The sequence below is a fragment of the Microtus pennsylvanicus genome, chromosome 11, assembly GCF_037038515.1.
Source record: "Microtus pennsylvanicus isolate mMicPen1 chromosome 11, mMicPen1.hap1, whole genome shotgun sequence".
Taxonomy (NCBI): Eukaryota; Metazoa; Chordata; class Mammalia; order Rodentia; family Cricetidae; genus Microtus; species Microtus pennsylvanicus.
In genome coordinates this window covers 61,009,810-61,028,452 of record NC_134589.1, presented here as the reverse complement: position 1 = coordinate 61,028,452, position 18,643 = coordinate 61,009,810, and the positions used below count along the sequence as shown (strand labels likewise).

The following is an 18,643-nucleotide window of genomic DNA, read 5'->3' as shown; positions in this document are numbered from 1 at the left end:
ATTTGAACATTGTATTTCCCATAAGAAAACTATACATAAGACCCTGTCCCAAAAAACAAAAAAGAAAAACTGTATCTCAGTGAAAAATAGATCAGAAAGCAAATATATAATATTACAATACTTATTATAAAATACACAAATTTATCATATACACAGGTATAAATAAACATATGAAGTATATGTGTATACATATATATAAACTGAATTCTTAAGAATACTCCTACAGAGGAGTAAAAGTCTTAAGACAAACTAAAGGCCACCTTTCATCTTATGAAATTTGTTCCTTAAGCTGCAGGACGGGAATGAACCTGAAGAACCTGTTGTTCAAATACGTAAACAAGTAGGACAGGACCTAGCCAAAGTCACACAGCAAGGCCGCAGCAGAGCACTAACTAACCTATCCCAACTTCCCAGGCCCTAGCCTCAGATATTTCTCTGTTTAAAATGAGTGCCAGAAAAAGCCAATAAAACAGAAGCCAAAGGTGACCGTTTCATTTAAGCCATCAAACCTGAAGGTAGGCTGTTTTCCTACCAAGTAGTGTAAATCAGGAGATTAACTTCCAAACAATAAAAAGTATTTGGCTCCATAAGGGTGAGTCAAGTGCCCTTCCACTAAATGGCATCTTGATACTGCCTCACTGAGCCTCTCTACCATAACAAATAGCCAAATGACTGGTAAGAAGTTGTGCGCAAATAAAAGTCCCGTGGCTGTCATAAAATTGACTCAGTATGGGACCTTGGGAGGGTTCCTACAATGGCAGGAGAAACATGTATTGCCTTTGTTCAGATTCCTGACACAATCCGGAGTAATGTCTTTTGCTTTGTTTTGCATTCTCTTTGCAGAAGGGTGTTGCGTTTTGCTTTGTTTTCAGAAACAGGGTAGCCCTGGCTGTCTGTATGTAGACCACTATGTAGACCAGGCTGGCCCCTGAACTCATAGAAACCTGACTGCCCATGGCCCTACTGCAGCCAGGGTCAGTGCTGATGTCCAATGCTCCTGTTAACATCAAGGCCATGCAGACACCCAAGTTTAAGAGCCAAGTTAGTGTCTCAGGGCCATATAGCCTCTGAGAGCAATGGTGGCAACCAGATCCAGCTTCTGCCAAGGACCATGCTGGGGTCCATGGTCCTACAGAGCCTGGGATCTGAGCTGAAGTCCAGGTCCCGCATTGACATCAATAGTCACAGAGAGGCCCAGGGTTGGGGCTGTAACCTGAGGCAGCCACATGGCTATCAGAACCATTCCCACCTGAGTGGCCATTCCTTCCACCCAGAGCCAGGATGTCATCCCGGCCCAGGTTGCTGCCGAGGACCATGTCTGAGTTTGTGGTCCAGCCACAGCTGGGGTCTGTGTTGATATCTGTGGCCAGCGTGTTAGCCAAGCAGGTCAGATTAAGCCACTGGGGCCATTTGACTTGGGTGTGGAGGCGGGATCTGTTCCTCTATATACATGTCCTCAGAGTGGGTTCATCCTCACCTATGGTGAGGGGTGGGGGTCCTCTCTCCTGAGTGCAGGGGCTAGTGAGAGACAAGGCCAGCTTTCCCAGGGCAGTGAAGGGCAGGCCTGGCTCAGCATAGCCCTCTGATTTCTACATGGTTCCTAAGGCCATGCAGACACCCAAGTTTAAGAGCCAAGTTAGTGTCTCAGGGCCAAATAGCCTCTGAGAGCAATGGTGACAACCAGATCCAGCTTCTGCCAAGGACCATGCTGGGGACCTGCTGGAGCTCGTGAAGGGACTGATCCTGTGGAATGATAACTGCAAGACCTTCAAGGCTTTGGGTGGCCACAGAATACCCCAGAGGAGCTCTGGTGAGGACCCAGTAAGGATGATGTACCAAAATCCAGAAGCCTTGAACCAGACCAGTGACTCATTGCAACGAATATTTGCCAGTCAAGCTGATGGCTTAGATAAAGGGTAGATGAAGAAGTAATGGAGAGGCAGGAGAGAAGGAGAAGCAGAGATTTTTCTGTTCCTGGTGTGGTTTTGTTCTGCTTTGGTTTATTGGTTTTTTTGTTCTTGCTTTTGTTGGATTGCTTACCTACCTTGTTTTCTTTCATGGTGGAAGGATGGGCGTAGAAGGGATAAGGGGGGATATGGGAGGACTGGGAGGTGAACAGAATTGGGGAGCATAACGTAAAATCCCCCAAGATTCGATAAAGAAGTTAAAAAAAAATAAGAAATCTGACTGCCTCTTCTTTCCAAGCTGGAATTAAAGGCATGTGCCAGCATGCCCAGCATGGATGGGATGACTAGGAGTTGGGAACCCTGAGATAGCTACAGCAGGAGAGCTAGTTGCCACAAAGATCAAGGCAGGTTCAGAAGGTTGGAGCTTTCAGTCCATAACTAGCCCATCTCACTGAAAGGACTATGGACAATGGTGTGTAATCAGCTATGGCTACCCTACTGCCACCTCCATAGACCTCTAGGCTAGGAGAGCCCAGACTAGAGCATGCAGAGGTCCTGGGAGATGGTGGACACTGTAAGGTGTAAGCAGTCTCATGCTCTCCCTCCATTTCTGGTCCTATGCACTGTTCCACTTGGCTGTTTATGGAATAAATCATTCACATCTGTGGGAGCAGAGTGTGTTGAGTTCTGGAAGCTATCATGGCAAACTATCAAGACGGAGGAAGGTGTCGTAGAGTTCCTAACTCGGAGCTGGCTACTTAGAAGCACCTGGGTAGTAAATAAGGCTCACTGATGTATGAAGTAGAGATGGTTATATAGGAATCAATCCCTACCCAATGGAGTCTGAACTCACTCCACGTAGTCAGAAATATAGGACTGAACAGAATTATAGATTCCCAGTTTGTATGGGGGAGGGGGATTCCATGCTTTGGTGCTGGAAGTATTTGTGAGAGTAAAAACAGCATAGGCCTACCCTCCCTGGGCCTGTTTCCCCTATTCTCATTCGGCCAAATGAGAGGGTTAGGCCAAAGGAAGGTGGGGTTCTTTTATCTAGAACCCTTTAATTCTTTGAGCTGCTGGTTTAGGAATTTCAAAGGTTGGGGCTGGCAATGTGGCATAATGGTTATGATCACTTGGTCATATAGAACCCACACGGTGGCTCAACTACCTGTAACTTCAGGCCCAGGGAAGACCTTCATCTGATCTCTGCAGGCTCCAGGCATGCCTGTAGTGTACACATACATAAATACATAGGCAAAACACACACACACACACACACACACACACACACACACACACACATCTACGAAAGAAGAATTTCAGAAGTTAACCTAAGAAACTAAGTCTCTCTGTGAAAGGCACTAGCAAATTCAGCTTTCAAACTCCCCAGCAGCACAATTTCACAGACCACATTTCCTTATTTTGACTAGTGATCTGCCAGAACTGTATGATTTCTCCCTGGAGAAGCAGGGGAAGAAAAAAGCCTTAACAGCATTCCTATTATGGGTCCCTATTCTTGCCACCAGCTCTCAAAGATTTGCAGTCCCATTTTCTGAAATGAAATCTCTCAAGCTGGATGTGGTGGCTCACACTTACAATTTCAGTACTCAGGAGTCTTAGGCAAAGAAATCACTGAGTTAGTTGAAGGCCAGCCTGGGCCACACTGAGTTCAAGACTAGTCTAGGCTAGAGTGAGTTGTTCTCTACTGCACTTAATTTAAAAATAAAACTCCAAAGAGAATTTTTGATATGCCTATAAGACTACCAAGCTTGCCCTTCACTAATGGTTAAAACAGCAGCCAACACCTTTTTTTTTTCTTTCTCGAGACAAGGTTTCTCTATGGCTTTGGAGCCTGTCCTGGAACTAGTAGACCAGGCTGGCCTCAAACTCACAGAGATCGGCCTGCCTCTGCTGGGATTAAAGGCATGCGCCACCACAACCCAGCTTAGCCAACACCTTTAAGACTGTAAAATTTAAGTGTTTTACAATCCAGTGTCTGCTTAAGTTCCTTCTCTTTATCCATCTGCAACTGCTATTCCTCAACAAACTCAGAGTGGACTTCACAGCCCTTCTGGGGAGAAGGCCTCAGGGAGATTGAAGAAGCACATTTTCAAGTCAATCATCAGAAAACCTGTTGGGGAGGATGCTTGATCACAGAATTCTACTAGGAAGAACTGGGCGAGCCATTAACGGTACAAGGACTAATCTGGGTTTAAGACAACTACTCCTAAATGTTCAGCCCTTTTAATCATTCAAATATCCATCCACTCAATTATGCAAATAATCACTGAGCCTTGCAGTTTAGTAGTCAAGTCCCTACTCTGACATTTATAAACCATGAACCTTGAGGACAGTCCTTCAGTTGTAGGGTTCCTAGCCTAGGGTCCCTAGACAATAAAACACAAGTCACACTAGGCATAGTGGTATGCACTATAGTCTGTTACTTAGGTGGCTAGGTTGAGAGGATCACTTGAGCCCAGGAGTTGGAGGTCATCCTAAGTAACATATCAAGTCCATCTCTCTCTCTCTCTTTCTATCTCTCTCTCTCTCTTCTGAGACAGGGTTTCTCTGTATAATTTTGGTACCTGTCCTGAAACTCTCTCTGTAGACCAGGCTGACCTTGAACTCACAGAGATCCACCTGCCTCTGTCTCTGCCTCCTGAGTGCTGGTATTAAAGGTGTGCGCCACCACCGTCCAGCAAGTCCACATCTCTTAAACAAACAAACAAACTATACATATATACATAATATGAATATATAATATATATTCATGCACACACATACATATATGAACAATATTATCAACCTGGAATTTAGTGAGAATTAAAGAAAATTACATTTGCAAGGTATTTAGCCAAGAAGAGCTGGGGACATAGTTCAGAGGTTTGGTGTTTGCTTAGCATGCTCAGGCTCTGGATTTGAACACCAACACAATAAAAAACAAAGCATTTCTTTGGGGACAGAAGGGTACTGGGCGGTGGTGGCACACGCCTTTAATCCCAGCACGCGGGAGGCAGAGGCAGGCGGATCTCTGTGAGTTCGAGGCCAGCCTGGTCTACAAGAGCTAGTTCCAGGACAGGAACCAAAAGCTACGGAGAAACCCTATCTCAAAAAATCAAAAAAAAAAAGGGGGTACTGGGGGAGGGGGTACTGGGTGTAGAAAAGTTGAAACAGAGCAGGGAAATGGAGTAAAGGGAGGAGTATGGAAAGAGCCAACCTACTAAATACATACACGAAAGCTACAAGAAATCCTACTGATTGAAAAATAAAAGTTTGAGGGAGGGAGATGGTAATGCACTACTTTAATCCCTGCTCTAGGGAGGCAGAGGCAGGAGGATCTATGTTTGAAGTCAGCCTGGTCTACAGAGCAAGCTCCAAGACACTCAGGGCTACACAGAGAAACCCCATCTTGAAAAACAAAAACAAACAAAAAAAACATACCAAGAGAAACAGACACAAAAGGACAAATCCTGGGTGATTCTTCATCTGAAACTCCTAGCGAGAGAAGTTTATACTGTTGGAAACAGAATGGCGGCTGTGAGGGGCTAGGGAAGGGGTCCAATAGATGTTCTTTCAGAACAACTTCAGATGTTCTTTTATTTGCAAAATAAAGCAGTCGCTGATGGATGGTGGTGATGCCCCCCACAAAAATGAGCACCACTATCACTGTACCATGTGTTTAAAATGGTTAAACAGGGGCTAAAGAACACCTCAGTCATGTAAGGACCTAAGCTTGATCCCCCAAACCTACTTAAAAGTGTACTGAGAGCTGGGCGGTGGTGGCGCACGCCTTTAATCCTAGCACTCGGGAGGCAGAGGCAGGCGGATCTCTGTGAGTTCAAGACCAGCCTGGTCTACAAGAGCTAGTTCCAGAACAAGCTCCAAATCACAGAAAAACCCTGTCCCGAAAAACCAAAAAAAAAAAAAAAAGACAAAAAGGAACACGGGGAAAGCAAAGACAGGAGACTCACTGGGCTCACTGGGCAGCTATGGTGAGCTTCAAATCAAAGAGAAACCCTGCCAGTTCCTGAGGATAACAACCAAGGTTGTCCTCTGGTCTCCAGACACAAACACAGGCATAAAAATGATCAAAATGATAAACTATGTTATATGCATTTTACTGTTTTGTTTTGTTTTTTTGCTTTTTCAAGACAGGGTTTCTCTGTGTGGCCCTGGCTGTCCTAGAACAAACTCTGTAGTCCAGGCTGGCCTCAAACTCAAAGGTTTGCTTGCCTCTGCCTCACAGTGCTAGAATTAAAAGCATGCACCACCACCACCTGACTTTACCAAAATGTTATAGAGAGAAAATGACTGGGCACAGGGGCCTTCATAAAACAGTCAATCCAAACAGTGCATAAGAAAAACTGGGTTACAGTAGCATACTTTGCTTTTCTACTGGCAATAACAGCACTGTGAGCTGCAAGGCAGAATCACGCCATCAACAGAAGGAAGCTCTCAGAAGACTGCTTGAAGAGAGGGAGCGGGCAGCAGGCTTGATGCTCAGAATGTGAAAATCAAAGAGAATCTTTTATCAGGAGAAAGGAACACTAAATGGGAGCCAACTCTGAAACTAGTTTGAATAAACCCTCTTTTCTAACCACAAAGAGATGGCTCAGTGCATAAAAGCACTTGCACACAGGCTTGGTGGCTGAGTTCAATTCCTGGATCCCACAAGATGACCGAAGAGAACTGACTCCCAAACTGTCCTCCAACCTCCACCTGAGCACTGCGGCATGCAAACCACACTCACACACATATACATATGATAAATGAAAAATTTTAAACCAAGCTGGGGGGCTAGAGAGAAGACTCAGCAGTTAGGATTGTTTACTAGTCTTCCAGAGAACCTAGGTTTGGTTCCCAGCACCCACATGGCAGTTCACAACCATCTGCAACTCAGGCACAGGGATATGATGACCCTTTCTGCCCTCCCTGGACACTGCATGCATGTGGTACACAGACATATATGTGGACGAAACACCCCCCCCACTCATTTTTAAAAATAATAAAATTTTAAAAGGAAAAATTAAAATGGCCCAGCCCCCCCCCAACTTGAATGTTATTATATCCTTTCAAACTACTGGGTCAGTCAAAACATTCTGGCTGATTTATCTGCCAGGCCAAGAGTAGCATCCCTCAAAGCACTGTGTTTATCCCTCCCTCTCGCTGATATCCCAAATCTAAGGTCAGAAAGTACATAACTGAGTACAGGGAGATAATACAGGAACATTCTGAGAGGTTAGAGGATGCTGTTTTCCAAGGAATGGAAACAGACAAGAATAAGAAAAATCTTGAGGAATTTGTAAGAAAGCTTATGATGGAAATTTTACTCTCCTTTGCACTTTACTGTGTTTCCTATTTTCTCTGTGGCCATCACTGATTTTTTCAGAGCACAGTTACATATGGATGTGAACTATCCCAAATAGTGGTGCACTCCCAGAGGCCATGCTTGCACGTGTTAAACAGCGCAAGAAAAAGAGCAGCTGACCCCTCATGTCCTTCCAGTCTGGTGTTTTATAACCTATCCAGACAATGAAGGACAAATGTTCTCATAACCCCAGACCTTGTCCCAGTACTCCAGTGACCTGCCATTTCATTTCTGATGGAGTTCCCTATCCCCGACCTTGGAGCAAATGTCACTGTCTGCAGCTAATTTCCTAGTGCAGCCCACCTTTTCATTCTGCACAGGCGGGGCTTTGATGCTGAGAGAGGAGAATGATCTTTCTGTAGCTGCCCAGCAGCCCAGCGCAACTCCCAGAGGCAGAGTGCTAGGTTTAGACTCCAACTCCCTCACTGATAGCCATGGGACCCCAAGTAGGTTAACACATCTTTGTGCTGCCTTGATGGCTCCCATCTGCAAATCAGAGATAATAACAGTATCCCTGTATAGCACTGCTGTGAAGATTAAATGATTGTAAGAGGCACGGAGCCATTTTGGCCTCTAGCACATAGGAATTTAATACTGAACCTAAAAATAAAAAACATTTAGCTACTTTTATTAATATTCTTCCTCTCCTCTATTCTCTTACTTGATTAACCTGTTCCATCTTAACCAGTCACTTTCTGTCTCACATGATCTAGATACCTGTCCAAGGTCTTTGTTGAGCGAACATCCTGGTGAATGCTTAGCTAGGTGTGTGCAGGCGGGCAATATAAAGCCATTAAACGTCTAAATCAATGAATTTGAAATAATCACCCTTTAAAGATAGTTCCCCAGAGTCCATATGTAGTGTTTTTGAAGAAAGATAAAGAAGACATGAAAAGAAGCCAAACATTCCATCTATAGCAACGGTTCTCAAAGTGTACCAGCAAGAGCAGCAGCATGGCTAGGGGGCTGATCAAAAATACCAAGTTCTAGCCCTGTCCCAGGAATTCTAAGAGTGGAGCACAGCATTCCAGCTGAGCAGGCCTTCTGGGTTCTGATGCTGATGAATTATGCATTCTGAGTCCCAGAAGTGCCAAGTGAGCACTGGCCCGGAGTGACTTCCAAGCTTTACTCTGCTGCTGGCCTACACATGTCTCTTAGTTTTCCAGAGCCTGGGTTTCTTCTTTTTTTTTCCCATGATTTACTTTTTTGCATTAGTGTTTGCCTACATATGTATCTATGTAAGGGTATTGGATTCCCCCTGGAACTGGAATTATAGACAGTTATGAGCTGCTATGTGAGAGCTGGGAATTGAACCCAGGTCCTCTGGAAAAGCAGCCAGTGCTCTTAACCACTAAGCCATCTCTTCAGCCCTGAGCCTGTTTTTTTTTTTAAAAAAAAAAATGAAACAGAGTGATAAATAAGATTCAAATAATTCGGTGTTCTGAGCACTGAATGATATTCTGTGCACAGAGTCTGTGCACATTTTTGGTGCTGAGTGAGACAGTGTTCATTCCTTTCAGTGTCCTCCTGTGTATCTCACACAGTTGTAAAGGCTAAGGAAAATGATAAAGCCAAAGGGTTTTGCACAACTGCCAACTGTTACGACACTCAGAGGGACTACTAATTATTCTTAGTATAAATAGCCATGCTGGACTTCATCATCTCCCATTCACAGGACACCGGGAAGTACTTCATGTCCAACACCGCCCAGCCTCCAAGCACAAACACTGTGGCTGTCTGTGGCTGAAGTATTTTAAAGAAAAGAGATGATCTTTGAATTGAATACCTGAAAACAATTCTAGCCAACACAAAGAAAATGGCAGGCATCTGCAGGACACCACGGGTCTGACTTGGGAATTTCTGATACGTGATATTCAACTTCATACACCTCTAAGTAGTAGACGGTTGAGATTATGCCATACCCTGAATTTGTTTAATTTTCCCCCACTTCTCAGCTCCAAACTACACATTCAACTAACGAGCACCTTCCAGAATCAAGGACAGGATCCGGACATGAAATGCACGAGCAGCTATGTGTTCTTAGCACAGTCTAGTGAGGAAGTTTTCTCTCCTAAAGGCTCCTTAATAGTAGTGGTTAAATATCTGCATACCCACACTTGCCTAGCACTCATAAGCCCTGGGTCCAAGCATAACCCCACAAACACCTGTATTCCCAAGACCTTACAGGTACTCAGAATCGACCAAGATACTTAGGTATGAGGCACGCGCAGCTAATAAGGACTTTATGGGTGGGAAAATGAAGTCTAGAAACTAAAAGTTGAAGTCAATCAATGAAAGTCACAGAACTGGCTTGAAATCCTAGCACAGAAAAAAAAGTCATCTTTGACAGCTGCCCACCCAGAGCAGAGCTCATCTTGTCATTCAACCCTACCTACCACATTCCCCACAGCCACCTCTCTCTTCTGGTGGTCATGAGCCCATGTCCTCTCCCTTCTCCCTGCCCATTCAAGGCTCACCAGACCCTTCTCTTGCCCTGAAGAGTACCTCAGACTCACACCTACCCTCCACTGTCTTCTGACATCTTCTAAACTCCTACATCTCACCAGCTGTCCAGGCAGCTGTGTTTTCTCCCAAAGCCCTAAACCTCAGGACCAGAGATCTTGGCTCTCTCACCTACCAGCTAAGCAGTCATTTCACTCCTCTGAGCCTCAGTTTCTTCATCTGTAAAGTGGGAAGGACAACTTATGACAAAACAGCTGGAAGAAAAAAACGATCCTTGCAGAACTGCTTTTAGGTATTGTCTTAAAAAAATTATTTTTATTTTATGTGCATGTGTGCCAGAGTGCATGGATGTGCACCACAAGCATGCAGGAGTCCATGGAGACCAGAATAGGGTATTAGTTCCCCTGGAATTAAAGTTACAGGCTACTGTGGGCCACCATGTGGGTACTGGCATCCAATCCTCAGTCCTCTGCAAGAACAATAGCTGCTCTGACATTTTTTAGAGATTTATCTATTTGTTATTTGTATATGTATACACATATGTCTATGCATCACATCGCAGGCATACTTGGTGTCCATAGTACCAGAAGAGTCTCAAATCCTTGAGACCGGAGTTGCGGACAGTTGTGAGCTGCCATGTGGGTGCTGGTAATCAAACCTGGGTCATCTGGAAGAGCAGCCAGTGCTTTTAGTTGCTGAACCATCTCTCCAGTCCCAACTGCTGTTTAAAGCATTAGCCTGTGGCTGCTATTTTTGCATACCCTTCCCTTATCCCCAGAACATACTTTTTGCTGCTGCTGCTGATGTCTTGAGATAGGGCCCCACAACAACCTCAGGCTCTCTATGAAGCTGAAGCTGGCCTTGAACTCCTGACCCCCTGGCTCCACCTCCACTTGGGATTACTAACATGTACCACCATTCCCAACATATGTACATACTTTTAAAAAAAATCACAATACTGAAAATCATGTTTACTCTTTACCACAATACTACAGAATATCCACGAAAACTTCAATGTGTCAATTTATCATTTTTTCCAAACTAAAATGACTAAGTCCTACCTGCTGATTATTGGCTGCCTAGCAACAGGGACCTTTCATCATCCTCATGATCAAATTTATTTTTCTTAAGATCTATTTATTTATTATGAGTACTGTGTGTTTGCCTGTATATATGTATCTGTAGCACGTGCACACCACAGAGGCCAAAAAACAGGTGTCAGATCCCCTGGAACTCCAGTTACAGATGGTCATGAGCTGCCGTGCAAACACTGGGAACTGAACTTGTGTCTTCTGCAGGAGCAACACATGCTCTTAACAGGAACCATATATCCAGCCCCTCAAGCGTCTTTCAACAGGCAAGAGCGGACTACGGCCTGGGAGGGTATTTTTCCTTCACAGGTCATAAACCAGTCACATCACATGGCCTCTTCAGATAGAAAATGCTTGTCTGACTTAATTATTCTTCAGTGAACAGAAAGATAGTCCAGTTCACTGAGTCTCTACAGTGTTCCAGATAAGATACCAGTTGCTGGTAGATATCACCCCTTCAAACTACAGCACTCTAAACACAAGTCTCCCTGTCACCCTTCCCTGCTTTTAGCTCCGCCCGTCACTCTTGGGTTCTGAAGGTTTCCACAATCTTCTGAGGTTCTACAGCCAAGGTCATTCATCTCAGGCCACATCTAGCACATTTATTTATTTTTTACAGCCATTCAAATACCCGTATGTCCCTTATTTCCCCTTTTGACATTCTGCCCTTTATACCTACCAGCTCTATACCTACCAGCTTCCCTCCCCAGGCCTACAAAACCCTCAAGTTCACTGGCTTGAACTCAACACTGGATTGAGAAATGAGTGTGGACCACAGTAAAAGAACACTTGAAGGTGGGGGCAAAAAGAATCCCAGCACCCTCATCCGCCAGATCAGAGATGCCTGCAACTTTGCATGAAGGGACCAATGTCATCCTCCACAGGCACCCACATACACAAACATGTATGTATTCACTCACACAGACACATGCACACGCATATATACATAAAACAAAATCTTTTCAAAAAGAGAGGGGCTGTCTGAAGAGATGACTCAGTGGTTAAGAGCACTGGCTGCTCTTCCAGAGGACCCAGGTTTTAGTGCCAGCACTCACATGGAAGCCCACCACTGTCTCAAACGCTGGTTTCAAGGGATCCTACACCCTCTTCTGGCCTCTGGTGGTGCAAAGCATACAAGTGGTGTATAGATATACATGAAGGCAAAACAAACTCATACAATTGAAAAAAAATAAAGAGAGAGATACTCGAGTAAGCATCAGAGAACAAAGTGTCACAGAAATAGAAAAAGACTTTCAGGTCCCAGGATCCATGATTATTTATGAAAGACACTGAACCAAAAAGAACAAAATGTCCCTAAAGTACCAGTTAACCAACAGAAGAAGCCTCAGTAAGTTCATGGGCCCCTCTAAAGACTGAAAAGTAGGTTATAAATTCATATGCAAAGAGGAAAATAAGCAAACCTCTACTGCCTGAACTAGTCAGACCCATAAGGGCAATTCAGATCCCTGTTCACACAACCTGCTAACCCAGCTTTACTGTGTGGGTGTCTTGTTTGCCTGTACGTCTGTGCACCATTTACATACCATGTATATAAAAGGGGCCAGAAGAGGGCAACCAATCCCCTGGAACTGAAATTACAGCCAGTTGTGAGCCACTAGACAGTTGCTGAGAACTGAACCTGGATCAGCAGCCAGTGCTCTTAACCAGTGAGCCAGCACTTCAGCCCCAAAACATAGTTTTAAAAGACACTAATCAGCATTTTTGACTGATCTCTTGGCATAAGTTCCTGCCTTGGGTGAAAAGCCAAATTGCTTGTTTATTACTTACTGCTTGCAATGTTAGAGATCAAACCTAGGATTCTGTGTGTGCTTAGCTAGCTCAACCGCTGAACTATGCCCCAGTCTGCATGTGGCTTTTTCAGTAAGGAAACTTCTCAGTGGCCACTTCGCCTGTGCTTTTCCTTCTGGGGCATGCTGCCTATCTCAGGCTCCTTATAGTATTGACGGGTGATCTGAATACTATACACTATACTACCAACAAGATTTCGGTCTTGTCAATTTAATATAGCGAGAAAACAAGAGTCAATGTAAGGAGACGCTGCATATCAACAAAGAAAGTTAAAAATTGAGAACTTGGAAAGTCCCACCACATCTTATGCCCAAACACTCGTGTGAAAGACAAGAGATAAGGTCAAGAGGAGTCTCTGGCAAAGTCACTACTGGAGTCCAAGTTTCCGGGTTCTAGGGGAGTGTTTATCAACAAGCAGTGCGGCCGTCCAGTCTCCCTTCTTTCCTAGGAGACTCTGCGACCCGTGCCATCTCCCTGCCAAGACAGTCACCTTCCTGGAGCGCCTCCCCCATTCCAGTCCCTCCTACAGCCTGGCGGAGTTGCAGCTCAAATTAGAAGTCGTGCAGCTTGGGACATTTTCTGGGAAGGTGCCCAGCCTCAGAGCCATTGGTACCCATGAGTAGAGACGGGGAGGAAAGAAAGAAGTGACATTCCACAAAGGCTCTGGGAGAAAGAGGCCCTTGGAGAAGACTGCTCGCGGTGACATCTCCCACCCAATACGCAAGGGTAAGCAGACCAGCACGGGCACTACTTCTAGGGAGAGACTGGAAAAGCTGGGCCCTGATGGGTAGGGATGCAAGGGGCCTCTCAGAGTCCAAGCTGCACCTCAGGGGAGCCTCCAGGCAGGGTGAGGTGGCACCGGCATTAGGCAGAGGCCTCGTGACAAGGATGCCTGGTCCACCTTTGAGATGACACCGCTTATTGGCAGAGGCCCAAGCCGCACGTGAAGTGATATCTGTGCGGGGAGGAGGCCCCGGACCTCACCAGCCCGGCCGGCTGCTCTGTGGCTCACTCGACGCCTGCCCCACGCGCGGCCTTACCAAGACATTGCCCTACAGGGGTGCTGAACGGATTCCCCAGCAGGAACTCCATCTCTGCAGGCCTCGTTCCGGCCCGGATGCCTGTCTGCCACGGGTCTCCGCTGCCCGCGCCGCGTTCTGCCCTGACTGACACTTGCCCCCGCCCCACCCTCGGGAACGCCGAGCGCCGGCCTGACCTCGCCCTCTAAGTGCATCCCTATTGGGCAGCGTCTTCCCAGACGGCCTCCGATTGGACGGCACGCTGCTCTCGGTGAAGTCCCACCCACCCCGCAGCGTCCGATTGGGCACAAAGCAAGCTAAGTCACTGGAGTCCCCGTCAGCCGTAGCGGCACAACCCTCTGGACCCGCCTCAAAGCGGGGTTCCTTTCTTTTGATTCGTTAGCCTGTTTGTCAGTCTAGAAAATCCTTACTATGATTTGATAAAAGACATGTCCATCATCCAAATAACGATAGCGTAACTAGAAGTTGCGGCGCATTGACGGTGCTGATTGGAGAGACGTTTGTTTTCTTCAAGGCTGGTTGGTGTTAGAAGCTTTTCGCCACCCAGAAATGTGGTCACGTGATACGTCAACTTTCACCTAGGATATTTATTGCCTGACTTCCCCTTAGCAACAGAGTGGCGGTGCTTGGTTACCCAGCAACCAACCAAGAGACGCGTCCACTTCAAGGAGAGTCCTTAGAAAGGTAAGAAGCAAGAGGCTAGACTCCAAGACGACTCTAAGATCAGAGGTTGCTTGATTCAATTCTGTCTTTTAACTGTTCTGTGAGGACTCCGCCCTGGCCTTTCTCATTTGTAAAGTGAGCACATCTCTCATTTTACACGTGTACTGAGATTTATCAGTCCTTAGTAGAAGAAAATCATCACGTATAGCTCCTAAAGCCCGCAAAAGCTGGAAGGAAAAGGGTCCATCTACCAGTTTCCTGGCCTGATCAGTTTCATAGACAAAGAGGTACCCGGTCCTCTTGATCTGAAGTAAGTTACTTCATTTGGTGCTGTATGAAGGGCTTAGAAGGAGAATACAGAACCTGGGGTTCCATAGCAGTCTCTGTCGGTAATTCACAGTAATTTCCCCAAGGCCTCAGTTTTCCTCTCTGGGAAGTAAGTGTTCTCCCGCTATGTTACACTGGGGTTCCCTTTTCAGGAGTTCCCAGGGCTGACATGCAATTATACAAGTTGTGTGCACCGAGAGTTAAACAGCACTCAGTCCGTTGCTGTTATTCTGTTATGTTATGGCCAATAGGATCTACCTGGTGCTTCAGGCCCAACTGACCCAGGTTGTTGTTTCCCAGGAAGAGGCTACCTGGTTGATTTGCAAAGCAGTTTTCTGCTGTTTCTCCACATCCTACCTCTGGTCTTCACCAAGGACACTGTCATCAGGCAAGTCAACCAGACCCCTGTTTGTATAAATTATTGATATAATCCCCATAGGAGAGGATTCTTTGGGTCTTGTCCTAGGAAAAATTGTTAGAAAAATGAGCTGTGATCATGGTTGTTCCTAGTTTGCTGGTTACAAGAGAGTCACGATTAGGAAAATTGGCTCTACTACAGACTAGAAGTCATGCCCTTTGATAAATCTGCATGTTGGCCGATCTAGAAAAGCCTCAATGTTACAAAGATCCCTACTATGTGCTTTCATAGTTCTGCAAACCCACTTGCTCATCGTTGTTGGGAAGTAAATATTGGGACGATTTATTTAATTCAAGTCTGAAACAGCAGAACCTCTCTGTCTGAGTTATTCCCAGCTGTTGCTGTCACCCCCAGAAATCAGGTCACACCCCTTCAGTATCCTTTCTCAAGGTTGGTTATAGAGAGCTGCTGGGATCTTGTAGCTCTCACAAAGATCTCTCCCACACACACACACATCAGCTGTGAGCAAGCCCAACTCCCCCATACCTGGGCTGAGACTTACTTCAGTTGGAACTGTGCTCTCTTGTCTAGGCTTTCCAGACTAGGTCAGGCCAGATTGCATGGTACAGAACTAACAAACACACACACACACCCAAAAAAAGAACAGTATGAGTCAGAAACGTCCTTTGTTCTCTGGGTCTGATGAAGCTAATGGAAAGGAAAGGTTTGTTTTTGCCTTCAGGGCTCCTCGTGGCTGCCTAGACCATGACGCCATCTCCTCTAGTGCTCACTCACTCCAGGGCTCCTCATGGCTGTTTGTGGCATGACCCTTGAACTCTCCTAGCAAAGTTCTGAGGGACAATTTATTTTTCTATTAAACTTTCCCCCACCCCACTCTCTAACACTATTATTGGGTCAATCAATCACTTAGCTTGGGCACAACCTACCAAACTAGATTCTGTCTCAAACTGGGAGTGATTAGTCCCACATATAAACTAAGTTCCTAGAGATGTCCCAGACCCCATAACTCCTCCCTCCCTCCCTCCCTCCCTTCCTTCCTTTCTTCCTTCTTTCTTTTCTCCCTCCTTCCCTCCCCCCTCCCCTCCTCCCTTCTTTCTTTCTTTCTTTCTTTCTTTCTTTCTTTCTTTCTTTCTTTCTTTCTTTTTGAGACAGGGTCTCTCTGTGAGAACTCTAGCTGGCCTGAAACAAACTATGTAGACCAGGCTGGCCCAAACTCAGAGATCCGCCTGCATCTGCCTCCCAAGTGCTGAGTTTAAAGGCGTGTGCCGCTCCTAGCTAGACTCACTTCCCTTTGTAATTCTTGGCACAGCAGTTATAATTGTTTGGTTGGAGCCTCTGGCTCACCCCTGCATTGTCCTGGAAGCCCCATTCCCTCCCCATTCTCCCCATCTCTCTCTCCAAACCCTGACACTCAGTCTCTGAACAAAGGAAAGATGCCAAAAAGCCTAGTTCCCTCATTCTTAATGGCTACTGCGACTTCCTTCCCTGAAGTTGCCTGCTGACCAAATCCCCACCTAACCACTCAGCTTTTGACCATACTTGGGCAAAAACCCATCTTGTGGTAGAAACATCATCATTCCTACAGCCTATAAAACTTTCCTACCTGTCTTGGGTGCGTGATTTCTCTGGCCTCCATCTCTGGGATCCGAGAACCTGCCCAGAGGGAGTTGCTTTGCCCAATATACCTGTTGTTATACTTTTTCAGTTCAACTTAATCTGGTTTACTGCATCGGCAGAGAAACTTATTATGTGGGAGGGACAGAAAACCCATTAGTAATGAGCTTTCTAAAAGTAAAATCTGATCCATCTCTGCCTTATAAGCTGTAGGAGCTTCCCAGCATCATAGGACAGAAATGCAGTGCAGGCCTGCATCACTTCTGCTTTCCTGCCGGGGGGAGGGTCTTTTCTTTTCATCCTTCAAACTGTGTCTTCCCTGACCAGGCCAAGTGTCCCTACTGCATACTTTCATAGTTCCCCACACCTACTAACTTGTCATTGTTTTTGTTTTCTTTTTTTGAATTTTCAAGACAGGTTTCTCTTGCTTTGGAGCCTGGCCTGAAACTCACTCAGTAGACCAGGTTGGCCTCAAACTCACAGAGATCCCCCTGCCTCTGCATCCCGGGTGCTGGGATTAAAGGCACACGCCACCACTGCCCGCCCTAATTTTTCATTGTTTGTAAGTAAATATTGGTATGACTATTTAATTCATGTCTGAAACAGAAGACCTGTCTGAGCTATTCATAGCTTGTAGTAGTTATTCAGTATGGATGTGTAGGCCAGGCACAAGCTCCTACAAAACTGGGGGAAGAAGGGATTACCTGCCTAACTGGAAAAAGACAAAGGTGGGAGCTGGTGGAGTTATTTTCCAAAAGACACCCAGTCAGAACCTGCCCTGCCCTGGGCGTGAGCGATGAACATGGACAACACCAGTCCTACACCGCCTAGAACCTGCGGAGCTTGACTGGAAGCTAGCTTGGCCGGTCACACCTAATGGACAGTGATGAAATGGAGGTCAAAGTTTTGACACCAGAATTGAGTCATTTCCCAAAGTACAACACCTTTTTTTAAAAAAGCTCCAAATACTTTCCAGATAACATCTGGCAAATGGGAAACATTAAAATTTCCCCAGAAGTAAATTTGGAGGTTGGTAGTAAATTACAAGAAACTTTAAGGAACATTATTTAGGAAGATTAGGAAGCTGATGAGCACAAGAATTGTCCTGGGAGGACAGTCAGTCAGTCAGTCACCTGAGGAGGAAGAGTCAGCCGGAGAGAGTAGGAAAACAAGGCTGAGGTTTGAAGGGTTGGGGGCACAGATGGAGAACAAGCAAGGACCCTGGGAGATATCCAGATCTATTCACCCCAGATAGAATACCAACGGGAGACCAAAGAAACCATCCCATCGAGCATAGCTCCGTGAGCCAGCTCATCGCAATTGCTTGCAGGAGTGACTCAAAGGCAGCTGCATCGCTAAAAAGCCAATCCCAGCGTGGGTGACAAATCAGGACAGTTGCATCCTGGAGCTCTCAGCCTAAATTACAAGCCCCGCTATCAAAAACTGTCTTTCCTTCCTCGAAACTTATGTATGAACTCTGTTGTTGTTGTTGTTGTTTGTTTGGGGTGTTGTTTTGTTTTGTTTTGAAACAAGGTCCTTCTACATAGCCTTGGCTGTCCTAGAACTCACTACATAGGCCAAGGCTGGCCTCACACTTTTAAGATCCTCCTGCCTAAGGCATGTGTCACCTTGCATGGCCTTACATAAACTCTTCAGTAGCGGCTTAGTATTGTAACTTTGTGAGCTTCCTGAGTCTTGTGAGTCACTCTCCCTCCAGGAAGGAATGTTTTAATTCAGACTTCACAACATGGGGTTGGGGAACAGAAGGGCCAGGCACCCTAGAGTTACTGACATCAGAATCTTTGCTCAGGGATAGTGAAAGACTAGAAGGTGAATACTTATATATGCTGCATTCACACGGATGACAACAGAGAAAGAGGGAGGCAATCTTAGAAGGAAGTCAGGTGGTCAGGGTTCCTGGTGGAGCAGTCGCAGGAGCTGCACTGGCCCTGTGGAATAGAGGGCAGAGGGAAGCCACACCT

General features: G+C 45.8%; 2 protein-coding genes across 9 annotated transcripts in view; one reads left to right on the top strand and one right to left on the bottom strand.

Annotated features, from left to right (window-relative positions):
- The window catches only part of Tom1l2 (target of myb1 like 2 membrane trafficking protein), a 121,314-nt gene extending 107,471 nt beyond the window's left edge, over positions 1–13,843 (bottom strand). For 3 of the 8 annotated variants that reach the window (XM_075992327.1, XM_075992328.1, XM_075992333.1), the window contains exon 1: positions 13,679–13,838. In XM_075992327.1, the coding sequence (XP_075848442.1) occupies positions 13,679–13,730 (52 nt within the window). In that variant the 5' untranslated portion in view covers positions 13,731–13,838. Of the gene's footprint in view, positions 1–13,678 lie in introns of all 8 variants that reach the window. The other 5 variants (XM_075992326.1, XM_075992330.1, XM_075992329.1 and 2 more) reach the window with 4 other exon arrangements.
- A 143-nt stretch (positions 13,844–13,986) lies between these two features.
- The window catches only part of Drc3 (dynein regulatory complex subunit 3), a 36,450-nt gene continuing 31,793 nt past the window's right edge, over positions 13,987–18,643 (top strand). The window contains exon 1 of the mRNA XM_075992334.1: positions 13,987–14,362. The gene's annotated coding sequence lies outside the window, so the exon portion shown is untranslated. The remainder of the gene's footprint in view (positions 14,363–18,643) is intronic.